Here is a 13,254-nt window from a genome sequence, read left to right on the forward strand (position 1 = left end):
TCTAGGTGGAGTTAGCACAGAGTTGTTCTCTGTCTATTAACACAAAGAGGGAGATGAGTGTTGAGAAAAAAAATGTTGTATTCCGTATGGATGTATGTATGTATTTGATACCCGTATTATGTATGTATTTGCGTATATGGATATTTAGAGGAATACGGTATTTGCACGGTTAGGTATCTAATAAAAAACAGATGAGTAAATAGCCTTAGGTCACTTACCGGTGGGGCCAATGCACCCGCTGTCTATGACAGGGAGGCCCCACGCGATAGTTAATATAAATAATAAAAATAATGTTTTTATTAAATAAATAAATAGATATATTAGTTAAATTAATTAATTAGAATAATTAGAGTATGACACGTGGGTCCCCCACTAAATTAATCTGATAAATTAATAATTAATCTTAATAAAAACTTGTGCCTATGACGTTCGGGACCCGCTGGTGAGTTGACCAGTCAACTGCTGATGTCAGCATGACATCGCGATGATGTCATAATAGGATTTTATTAAATCTTTTAAATCTGTTTTTAATTCCTAAATAATTAATAAAACTTTGAAAATTAATATAAAATAATCCGTAAGTCAGATCAAATTATTTTCAACATGAAAGTTGATCAGCAAAACGAGACGAACCCGGATACACGGCCCGTTCGTTTGTCACGCGTCCCTAGCATAGCAAACATGGAACTTCTCCTCCGTTTCCAGTATAACCGGTAGTAGCCCGAGACCCGAAAAATATCGTCAGATATTCTTCCGACCCGTCTATGACGGATGTTGCTGCGTTAGCTCATGTCTAGCCTGCATCTTTCCATGTCATGCTTTGTGTTGCATCGGTGCTATTATTTATTGTTTCTTCCCCCTCTTCTTACCGGTAGACCCCGAGACTGACGCTGCTGCCGGGTACATCTACGACCCTGCCGATCAGTCCTTTGCCGCAGAGCAGCAAGGCAAGCAAACTCGCCTTGATCATTCCTATATCGCCTATGTCTTTCTTTCTACTGCTTGCATTAGTATTTTTGCTACTGTTGTAGTTAGCTCCTATATCTGATGCATAGCCTATTTTTGATGAACTGCTACTTTCAGTCCTGTACCTTTAATATGCCTAGTATAGGTGGAGCAGTCATCCCCTCTGACCCCGTAGTTCAGTTGCCCCGCTTGTTTTCAAATCTCGATCTCTGATCGACGAGCCAGACCCGACACAGCACATTCACCCCCCCTTTGTTGTACGACGCTACAAAGATACTATCGGGTACCGAGGGTGACACCTCACTAATTACTCCTGATGATATCTCTGTAGCATTGCTAGTCGGTCGTGGTTATCGAGGTTGATTCCTCTTTCACCATTCCCGATGACGTCTCTGTCGTGTCACCTCGCGAGTGTGGGACCCCCGAGGGTGATTCCTCTAAGCCCACCTTGACGGGTACATCGTTCGGAATCCAACGAGGGTGATACCTCAGGTTCCCCCCGATGTTACAACCACACAGTTAGTCGACCATGTTACTGGGATCATTGGTGATTAGTTGTAAGACGGGTGGTTTCCCGTGAAACTGTGTTGTTGGCCTAATTAAAATGTTAATGGATTTGGGTATTTGATCTGGGTTGGTCGGAGACCTTTTCGCACTAACCGGCTATGCGGGAAGAATTATGGGTACTCGACGTCACGGTATCAGCCGAAGCTTTTCAGATGCCAGCAATGTAGCGGCGCGCGCCCGAGTGGTCCCGAGATGCATCGCGCTTGTGATTAAGGGATGCTAGGACTGACGTCGGCCGCCCACGCCACGTGCAGGAGCGTGAAGGGGAACTGGGCCCACGAACCCTTTGTGCTTAGGTTTTAGACCGGTGGGCTGGCCTCTCTGATTAGTCTTAGGTGGGGCTGCGACGTGTCGATATTCCGAGGCCGGGCAGGACCCAGAAAAGTATGTCCGGCCAGAGTGTTATCGAGCGTGACGGGACATGTGGTGCACCCCTGCAGGGATGAAAATTAACTATTCGGATAGCCGTGTCCATGGTTACAGGACGACTTGGAGTTGTGCCCCGATCTTTTACAACTACAATTGTTACTTAACTGGAATTAGTTTGCCTCGGGATTGCTTCCTCGCAGGGAGTCGAGGGAGGATCTTTAGGCGTGACCTCACCTTAATATTGCTGCAACAATATGACTATTAATGTTTTACCCGTGTTCTACTCTCGCCTATTGCTGCAAGACCCTGAAGATGCTAGTCTTCGATAGGACTAGGTCTTCTCTCTCTATTCTCGCTTTGCTGCAGTCAGTCCACATATAACCCCCTTCTTTGATACTGATGCATAATTAGAATAGTTCTGATGTAAGACTTGCGAGTACTTTGGATGAGTACTCACCGCTGCTTTGCTCCCCCCTTGTTCCCTTGATCCGTTTGCTGCGACCAGATGATGGAGCCCAGGAGATGGAGGTCCCCGCCGCCGATGACTGCTACCCCGACGGTGCCTACTACTACATGGAGGCCGCTGATGATCAGGAGTAGTTAGGAGGTTCCCAGGCAGGAGGCCTCGCCTCGTTCGATCGTTGTATCTTTTGTGCTAGCCTTCTCTAAGGCACCCCATGTTTTATGTCTGTACTCAGATATTTGTTGCTTCCGCTGACTCGTGTGTTTATCGAGCTTTCGTATTCTAGCCCTCGAGGCCCCTGGCTTGTAATATGAAGCTCATGTTATTTTATTTGTGTCTAGATTTGTGTTGTGATATCTTCCCGTGAGTCCTTGGGTTTGATCGTACGCATTTGCGTGTATGATTAGCGTACGATTAAATCGAGGGCGTCACACTAATGGTCCTTTAAATGAGTTGGTATATGTCAAACAACCCCCGGGGTTCGAATATCCCAAGCTCCCCAATCATGTGTACATACTTAATAAGGCACTCTATGGCCTTAAACAAGCCCCACGTGCGTGGTATGAGTATCTTACTAAGTTATTACAAGATCATGGGTTTGAAATTGGGAAGGTTGATCCCACTCTTTTTACTAAGAGGGTCAAAGGGGGTTTGTTCATATGGCAACTATATGTTGATGACATCATTTTTGGTTCTCCTAACGAATCTTTCAATGAAGAATTTGCTGCACTGATGACCGAGAAATTTGGGATGTCTATGATGGGTGAGTTGAAGTTCTTCCTCGGGTTCAAGATCAAAGAAGGCTTAGAAGGGACTTTCATTAAACAAGCCAACTACACTCAAGACATGCTCAAGAGGTTTGAGCTAGAGGATGTCAAGCCGGTCAAGTTTCCCATGCCAACACGATGCAAGCTTGACAGTGATCCCAATGGTAAAGCAGTGGATCAAAAGTATATCGCTCCATGATTGGATCCCTCCTTTATCTTTGTGCATCTAGACCTGATATCATGTTGAGTGTAGGGATTTGTGCACGGTTTCAATCCGCACCAAAGGAAAGTCATTACATGGTTGTCAAACGAATCTTTTGATATTTGGCTCATACCCCAAACTTTGGTCTATGGTATCCCAAAGGAGCAAACTTTAACCTAGTGGGCTATTCTGACTCAGATTGGGCAGGCGACTGTGTGGAGAGGAATTCAACCTCTGGAGGATGCCAATTCCTTGGTCGTTCACTGGTAAGTTGGTCTTCCAAGAAGTAGAACTGTGTATCACTATCCTCCACCGAAGCTGAGTATGTAGCAGCTGCAAGTTGTTGTGCCCAGTTGCTATGGATGAGGCAAACTTTAAAGGACTACGGTGTCACCTGTGACAAAGTGCCTCTCCTATGTGACAATCAAAGTGCTATCAAGATTTCTCTCAATCCGGTTCAACACAGCAAGACCAAGCACATTGATATTCGCCATCACTTCATTCGTGAACATATCAAGCTAGGTGATATTGAGATTCACTTGATCAACACTGAAGAGCAACTTGCAGATATTTTCACTAAGCCCCTAGATGAAGCAAGGTTCCGGGAGTTAAGGCATGAGCTAAATATCATTGATTCAAGTAATGTGGATTGAAACTAGGCACTTTGCACCTCACTCTACATTACATCTTGCTCTAGATGTAGGCATGGACATAGGGGGAGTGTTGTTCTCTCAATGAACTTTCCCTCCCCCCATTATGCATAAATCGATCAAGTCTTTCACTTTGGCCATCACCAAATGGCACTTGTGCTTCAAAGAGGAGATATGGTCATGAACCCAAGGATAATTCTTCGCGGTGTCATACCATTTGTCTCAAACATTGGTGGCCTAGGCCACTGCCCTCTCCCCTGGAGTCTCTGTGTTGTTTCTCTCTTTTCGGTGTGTCTTTCTTGTTTCCGTGTTTTTGTTTTCTCTTGGCTTGATCATGTTTTTTCACCACCTAAGGAGTAGAGAGCTCTTTTTGGCCATTTTTGTGACTTCGAGCACGGTACTACCGCCCCCAGCACGGTAGTAAAATGTTACTACCGCTGGGGGAGGGTACTACTGCTCACCATGCGGTACTACCGCCCCCAGCACGGTACTAATTTTTTACTACCGCTGTGGGCGCGGTACTACCGCATGTAGAGCGGTACTACGGCAATGACTGCGATACTATCGCGCCGCCTCGCCCAGGGGACTATTTAAAGGCCCGGGAGGCCTTTCTTTTTCCCCATCTGCCCCGATTTCTTCCCTGTCTCTCTCTCCCCTCTCCTCAAAAACTGCCCTAGGGCATCACCGGATCTCCCTATCCGGCCATCATCCACCGATTCCGACCGATGGGACTCTTCTCCACACGCCATAGACACCGGTACTGCCCCTCATCTGCAATCTTATGCTTTGTTCGTTGATTCCTTCTAGAGATAGGGCATATGGTCTCATGTCATCGTGATTGGGAGTTCATGGTAGCTTTTTGGGTAATATGATTCCTTGCATAGGTGGTGTGTGTGCCTACGCCTGCTTAGGATCCAGATCTATGGTTTTCAATGTCTACTCCACAAGTTTTTCCGTGTCAAATTTGATTAGATCAATGATTAGGCCGTCCCGTGCGGTACTACCGCCCCTCGTGGCGCGGTACTACCGCTCGAGGAGCGGTACTACCGCTTGTAGAGCGGTAGTAAATATTTACTACCGCTCCCAGAGCGGTAGTAAAATTTTACTACCGCTCCACCTGCGGTACTACCGCTCCCCTTTGTGCACACACACTGATCTATTGTGTTTTCTGAGGTTTTGGGTCGTTCTTGTTCATTGCTTTGATTTGTTTCTCCCTTCTTCCGTGTTTTGTGTGTTGTTTTGCGTATCCCAGGTGGTGGTTCCCGTCGTTCCAACCCGTCTCGCACTGCCAGCTCCAAGCGTCCTTCCTCTGCTCCGTCTGAAGGCTCCAATGCCCCCAAGCGCTCGTTCAAGAATCCTGCTCCAAAGAAGCCCTCAATCAACTGGAACACTATGCCGCTTGCCGAGTTCCAACACCATCGCAAGCTCAACCCATATGCTAGCAATAGGGAGGAGTTCCCTCGCGGTGAACAGTTTTGGACTCGCGATCAATTCTTAATCTATCAACACGTGCTCAGATCAAAGAAGAACCTCTATGTCCTGGTACAGTGGATAGATCTTGAACATTTGAGGAAGGACATGACTTATTTTGGGGAGGCCATTGCTATGGTGGAGCAACTTCATATTGCAGACCTCGTCTCGTTGCACCAGGATTTTGATATTTCCATTGTAGCTCACTTCTTTGCTACAGTGCACTTTCACCATGATGACGCCCGTACTATGACTTGGATGACAAATGGAATGTAGCTGACTGCTACCTGGAAAGACTTCATGGATCTTCTTCAGGTCAGGGATGAGGGCCTCACTACGGCGGTTGGCTTGCGCCCCCATGCCAAGGCCCAAGCCGCTCCCAAGGAGAAGCTGCTCCCGTACCTCTCTGTGAAGCACACCCCCACTGGCGAGGTATACTATGTGATGAACCCCTTCTTGGATGTGATGCACCGGATCTTTCGCAACACACTGTTTCCCAGGGTTGGCAAGAAGGACCAGGTGCACTCCTACCTGGTAGACATGCTCCTCTTGTGTCAGAAAGCAAAGAATCGTCAGTGTCAGCCCCTTGATGTGTCTCATGTCATGTGGACTGAACTCTACTCTGCAGTCATTAACCGTAAGGTCCCAATCTACGGTCCCTACCTATTCTACTTTATCAAGGCCACTTGGACCAAGCTCTTCCCCGGGGCTGAGTTTGTTGCTCCTGATTGGGTCCGCCATGAGCCCATCAAGCTGCGTCAGAAAGACAAATGGGCCAACACCTCCTCTCATCAGGCTGCCCCCAGGGATTCTGATGACGATCTGCCAGGCGTTGAGGATGAGGCCCCTCCAGAGGCTCCTCGACAGGGTGAGGGTTCCCACACATCTGCGGCACCGTCTTGGGCCACACGGCTCACTGACAGGATGAAGACCCTGTTCTGTATGCAGGCCAAGGGCTAGTACAGCACACATGTTGCTCAGAAGGAGAGTCGCCAGCGCGACAAGTTGTTCATGAGGAAGCTTGACATACCCTTCTCCAGCGGTTCTGAGACTAAGATCATGCCCGAGGCGGCATGGATGGAGAAGCATCATCTTCAGTGGGCTGCATCTGAGGAGGAGGAGGACACCGACGATGGCTCCGATGAGGAGTATCGTGATGAGGAGGACACCGAGTGATGTTTCTACCACCTGGTTGTTAGGGCTCCTCTCTACCTTTTTGGTGTTTCGATGCCAAAGGGGGGAGAGTGTAGGATTTGCTAGTTCTCTAGTTTTTCTGGTCTGTTGGTTTGAGAAAACTTTGTTGCTTCCGTTCGCTATCTTTCGCTACTTTTTCTAGGGATTGCTTGAGAAGGCCTTGATCCACACTTCCACCAAAGGATATTTGATTCCCCCTACTAATCCCTTGCGGATCTTGTTACTCTTGGGTGGTTGAGCACCCTAGACGGTTGAGGTCACCTCGGAGCCACATTCCATTGTGGTGAAGCTCCGTGGTCTTGTTGGGAGCCTCCAAGATTTGTGTGGAGATTGCCCCAACCTTGTTTGTAAAGGTTCGGTCGCCTCCTTCAAGAGCACCTATAGTGGAATCACGGTACCTTGCATTGTGCGAGGGCGTGAGGAGAATACGGTGGCCCTAGTGGCTTATTGGGGAGCATTGTGCCTCCACACCGCTCCAACGGAGACGTACTTCCTGTCAAAGGGAAGGAACTTCGGTAACACATCCTCGTCTTCATCGGTTCCACTTGTGGTTATCTCTTACCTTTACTTTGTATATGTTGGTGTTGTAGAGTATCTCCTACGTGCTTCGTTACTCGTTACTAAGTAGCATCATATAGGTTGTCCTCCTAGTGCCATGTTAGTGAACCTTTATGATTGCTACTCCATATTTATTTAGAAAAGCTAAAAATTTGTAGTTGCCTATTCACCCCCCCCCCTCTAGTCAACCATATCGATCCTTTCAGTTGGGGATATGATCACTCGTATGTCAAAGTGGAGGAGTCAACACTTCGAAACATTTGGGGCGCCCGGCTCCGCCCGCCGGCTAGCCCCTTGGCCGGCCCACCTTTGTGACCGGCCGGCTGGGCGGCATGGGCCAGCTCCCTAACCGTTTGCATGCAGAAACTGATACGTCTCCAACGTACCTATTTTTTTTATTGTTCCATGTTGTTATATTACCATTTTAAGATACTTTTTGGGTCATAATGCACCAATTTATATTATTTTTTAGCACTAACCTATTAACCTAGTGCCCAGTGCGAGTTTTTATTTTCTGCGTGTTTTTTGTTTTCGGGTTTTCAGTACCAAATGAAGTCCAATTGTCACAAAAAAAAGTTATGGTTATTTCTGGACCAAAAGAAGACTTGGAAGCTTCGGGGGGAGACCTGAAGCCACACGAGGGGCCCACAAGGCAACAAGGCGCGGCCAGGGGATTGCCGTGCCATGATACCTTGTCGCCTCCCTATGGCCCCTCTTGCCTCGTTATCACGCCTACAAATTCCCAAATATTCCAGAAACCCTAAATAGACCCACGAAATACTTTTTACGCTGCAGCAAGTCTCTGTTCCACGGTGACCCCATCTGGAGATCCGTTTCAGCACCCTGTCGGAGGGGGGATCAATCATGCAGGGCCTCTTCATCAACATTGGTACCCTTGTCATGATGTGTGAGTAGTTCACCACACACCTATGGGTCCATAGTTAGTCTCTCTCTCTCTCTCTCTCTCTCTCTCTCTCTCTCTCGATCTCTCGATCTCTCGATCTTGATCTTTATCTTCAATATAATGATCATCCCATCTTCGCTTAGATCTATCCGATGTAATTCTTTTGTATGGCGTGTTTGTTGGGATCCGTTGAATTGTGGATTTATGTTCAGATTATTCATGAAAAGTATTTGAATCTTCTCTGAGTTTTATGATTCTTATTTGCATGATCATAATAGCATTATAAATTTATCCCATCTATCCAATTGCTTTGGCCAAGTAGTATGATCTTTCTTCAGTGGTAGATGTGTGTTGTAGTGGGTTCAACCTGGCGAATTTCTATACCCCATTGACAGAAGGGGACATAGTGCGTCTTCGTGTTGCTGTCACTAAGGATAAAACGATGGAGTTTATTCATATTGATTGAGAGTAATTTGTTTATATCATGTCATCGTTCCCCAAGCATTAATGTGTTTTACTTAATATTCTAAATGCATGTTGGATAGCGGTCGAGGGCTGGAGTAATAGTAGTATGTGCAGGCAGGAGTTGGCCTATTTTCTTATGGATGTGATGCCTATATACACATGATCATTGTCTTGAAGATCGCATAACTATCCGATGTTCTATCAATTGCCCATCAGTAATTTGCTTACCCACCATATGTTACTTTCATAAGAGATGCCACTAGAGAACATTATGGCCCCCGGGTCTATTCACTTATATATTCAGAAAATTTATAATTTGCTCTTTGTTATTATTTGTCTTTTATTTTATTTTGCAAGTCACAACTATCTACAATTATCTACACACCTCATTCGCTTGCGAATAACGAGATTAAGTGGATTGACAACTCTCTTGCCCGTGTTGGGTGCAAGTTGTTTTTTCTTTTGTGTGTAGCCGCTGAAGACTGTTGAGGATTGATATTCCTATTGGTTCGATAAACCTTGGTTTCTTAATCGGGGGAAATACTTACCCGCATTGTGCTGCGATAACCCATTTCTTCTCAGGAAAACCCAACGCAGGTCACAAGCATCAGCAACCAACGTCATCAACAGCAATCCCATCCGGTCGTACCAAGTACAAGACAAGACGATAACCGCACATTGTGGGGGAGCGTGGCTACATTGCCGTTGGTACTGCTGAGCTTGACGAGACCGTCGAGCACTCTAGTAGTGTTACAATATATCCCGTGATGTTATAGCCGCGCGGCAACAATGACGAGCAGCCGGCGAGCCCCACAGCGACGGGATCAGGAAGACAACGGCTCCCACAGCCGACAAGTCCCCAAAGGAGGCGAGCCCCACGATCAGCCAAAAGGGCTGGCAGCCGGTGCCCCACCCCATTTCCTCGGTATATTGTAATATGGGACGTTGCACTATAAAAACTCTAAGAAGCCTCCCTAGGCGGGGGTCGACAATCTTGACACACACACACGCACACGCACACGCACACAATTGTATAGGATGTGGAGAAGCTGAGCTAGAGCTCCCTTCTTCCTCCTCTCGAACAACTCAAGAAGCAACCTTGTATTTTGTGATTTCTCATAGTCACTCCGACAAAACTAGTGGTTTATTTCCATCGGAGGAACCTGAACCTGGCAACTTCTGTGTCAATAACGATCCACACTTACACCCGTCTTTGCGCCCGTTAGCCCCTAACCACTCAATAAGCCACCATATAGTATGTGTCGTAAGAATACCATGACAAGTTTATCATGAAAATAGACAACTCTCAAGTTATAGCATTGGATTACATCTAAACGCACGAATCTGGCAAATCTCTTCCGAGACGATTTATCACGAAATATGGTAAATGATGCACCGAGAGGGACAAAAGCTTGAAAACAACACTGTCAAAACGGTGCAAGCATGCGGTGTCGGCGCTGCTAACTTTGTCTACCGCCTTAATCTTATCCAGCTTTTTATGGTGTGGAGGAGTGGATTGGCTAACAACCCAAAGGAAAGAAGTTTGAGCACAACTAGCAAGCTTTGGCCATGCGGCCATGCCACACATATCATTGAAAAATTGTCGGCAAAAGTAAGCCGATATTAATAATAAAACAAAAGGTGAGGCTGCGGGTTATTGGAAATCAAAGGATAGTGTCCTATATTCTCAAAATCAAAGGATGGTGCCCTACGTTATGCATTTCTCTTGCTTTTTAATCTCGACTATAATCACCATTTTCATCATTAAGGTGGGTCTCTAGGCAAAGTCGCTACTATATGTATCCAGTTATGTTTATACTACATACGAGTAGATAACTGCAACCAATTATACGTAGGCCAATTAATTAGCCAAAGATCCGTCTTTAAAAAGCACGATTTTAAGGCCAAATACGTGCCATTTCCTACCAATTCTTTGAGAAATCCGCATAATATATTGGAACCTCGTACAAAACCCAGAGATATGAAACGGCAAAGCCAAGTATTCGCCGCAATCCCGATGCGCGCACTCGAGGAATGCTTCCGACATGACGAATTCTTTCACCTCCAAAGTACTCCTCGTCCAGCTTTTCCTTGCCCTCCCGGTAGATCTCCTCCGCCCACCCTGATCGATCGCTGGAAGCCTTTCACTTTCCCTCGCGTTTCTTTCCCATATTTTGTGTCCTCCCGCTTGCGTGCCCCTGCAAAGCTCCCAGACCCAGCCTCCACTCCCAAGTTTCCTCTTATTCCCTCCCTCCCTCCCTCCCTGCCCCTCTCCTGTTGGGGAAGAAACCTACGATTCCTCGACATTGCGTCAGGTATATATGCACTGCCCGCAGGGACAGCAAGGTCCTACTTTACACTTCTCTCCTCGTCAGGTACCCATCCATCCAACGACCCCTGGCTTGTTCGGGAGCAGAGAGCGAGCTCTTGATCTTGATCTTGAGGGAGGAAGGCGGACATGGCTCGTTTTCTTAGGCCGTCCAACTGCATTGGTGCCTACCTTCTCGTCCTCCTTGCCTTTTGCTGCTGCGGTGAGCTGTCGGTCTTGTTCATTCTTGGCTTTCTACTTCCTCAAGTATTGTGTGTGTGTGTGCATTAGGTAGTATGATATGACAGAGATGTTTTGGTGCTCTCATATATATGCTTGCTTACCTAAAGCATAAAAACGCCATTGTTTTGGTGCCAAAGGCTGTGCTGGAGTTTGAACGTACCCAAATCTGGACGCTGCATGAAGAATTGTGCATCCGCGGAAAGAAAGTGACTTGACATGTGTCAGTAAAATTTCGCAAATCTTTTCACCTCACACGTTTCTTCCTCTTTTGATCCCTGCAGGAACAGAGCAGCGGAGAGTAGAAGCATCCAACCGACTCACCCAACACCCAAGGATCCTGACCACCGTCTCGGTGATGAAACCCTCGTACCCCACCATCACCACGCCCACTTCCGCTTCCTACGCCATGCCGGCGTACACGCCGATGACTCCGTCCTCCAGGTTCCCCTCGCTGGCGGACGACAACGGCGGCGGTGACATCGGCGGAGGTGGCATTGGCGGTGGTGGTGCCACCGGCGGCGGCGGTACTGCTGGCGGTGCTGCTGGTGGTGCCACCGGTGGTGGCGGTACTGCTGGCGGTGCCACGGGTGGTGGTGGTACTGCTGGCGGTGCTGCTGGTGGTGCCACCGGCGGTGGCGGTACTGCTGGCGGTGGCGTGGGCGGCGGCGGTGCTGCTGGTGGCGGTGGGGGTGGCGGGACGTGGTGCGTGGCGAGCCAGAGCGCGAGCACGTCCGCGCTGCAGGTGGCGCTGGACTATGCGTGTGGCTACAGCGGCGTAGATTGCTCGGCGATCCAGACAGGCGGGAGCTGCTTCAGCCCGGATACCATCCACGACCATGCGTCCTACGCCTTCAACAGCTACTACCAAAAGAACCCCCTCCCCACCAGCTGCGACTTTGGCGGCACGGCCACCATCACCACCACTGATCCGAGTAAGCTCAACGTCTCAATTTTTGAACTGCAGCCGGTTTTGGCAAAATCTTTCCAACTGAAATTTCACCCCATGTATTTCCTTCTCACGCGAATTTATTTCGACCTTGCAGGTTCAGGGTCGTGCCAGTATCCAGCGTCAAGGTAAAGTTCCTACCAAAAAAAAAACAACCGAAACAAAAACTGAAATGGAATATGTGTATTATTTATGTGTAACCGAGGCCTGAATTTTCTCTTGTGATGCGAAATGGCAGCGGCGGCGCTCAAGGGATGATGCCCCCTCCATCACCCACCGCTCTGACGCCGACCACGCCGATGACCCCGACGCCGATGACCCCAATGACCCCGACGCCGATGACTCCGGACACCCCTAGCACCGGGACGCCTATGTATGGATCAAGCTCACCTCCGGACTTCGGGTCGATGTCCCCTCCTGGCGGCCTAGGATCAAACTCGCCGCCGGACTACAGCGACGTCGGCGCCGCCCCAGCGACGGCGATGGGCAGGGCGACGCTGGCTATCGTCATCATCCTCGCCGCGACGCTATCCATGAGCCTCGCCACATGAGGCGATACACGCATCTCAAGGTGGCAACCCTATGCTGCAGTCAAAGAAGTGCGCGCCGTTGGATGCTGGGATGCGCACACAAAGTTGCACCGCAGAACAGAAACCTCCCTGCCGCGAAACCTTGCCAAGCAGAGGCGCCCATTTGTTTAGTACTCCTAGTATCTTCACAACTCCGAAGCATGCATTGCTGATGCAGCGGCTTCTAGCGTCGACCCTGCTCTAGTGGGGGGCAGCAGATGTTTATATGTCCGATCATACCTATTGTATTTAGAAAATTTATGAGCAATTTCATTTCCTTATTTACGCTGTGATATACGGCCCGCTGACCATGATCAGAACCCAGCCGTGTGTCTCGCTTTGAGAAATCTAAGACTGAAGGGTGTAACACATGAAGTGAACCAAACGTCCAAACCATGACGCAAATAACTACTTCCTTTGTACCATAATATTTGTTGTTGGACAGAACTAATCTAGTTTTTCAACAACAAGTATTTACAAATAGAGGAAGTAATAAGACAAGAACTAGCATAAATGGAGAATCCAATGAACAGTTGAAGTTTTGTCCAAGGTTTGAGCTTCCCTGCCGTGACTGCAGGTCCCTTTGGGCGGCCAATGACAAGTGGGTCACATA

At 48.0% G+C, this 13,254-nt stretch overlaps 1 protein-coding gene across 1 annotated transcript; it reads left to right on the plus strand.

Annotated features, from left to right (window-relative positions):
• Positions 1 to 10,847: 10,847 nt before the first annotated feature.
• Positions 10,848 to 12,922, plus strand: LOC123439995 (PLASMODESMATA CALLOSE-BINDING PROTEIN 1-like). Its single transcript, XM_045116590.1, has 4 exons — positions 10,848 to 11,106; positions 11,408 to 12,058; positions 12,170 to 12,200; positions 12,311 to 12,922. The coding sequence occupies exons 1-4, from the start codon at positions 11,034 to 11,036 to the stop codon at positions 12,621 to 12,623; spliced, it is 1,068 nt and encodes a 355-aa protein (XP_044972525.1). The 5' UTR covers positions 10,848 to 11,033; the 3' UTR covers positions 12,624 to 12,922.
• Positions 12,923 to 13,254: the final 332 nt, after the last annotated feature.

Source organism: Hordeum vulgare, chromosome 3H (genome assembly GCF_904849725.1).
Source record: "Hordeum vulgare subsp. vulgare chromosome 3H, MorexV3_pseudomolecules_assembly, whole genome shotgun sequence".
In the NCBI taxonomy this organism is placed as follows: domain Eukaryota; kingdom Viridiplantae; phylum Streptophyta; class Magnoliopsida; order Poales; family Poaceae; genus Hordeum; species Hordeum vulgare.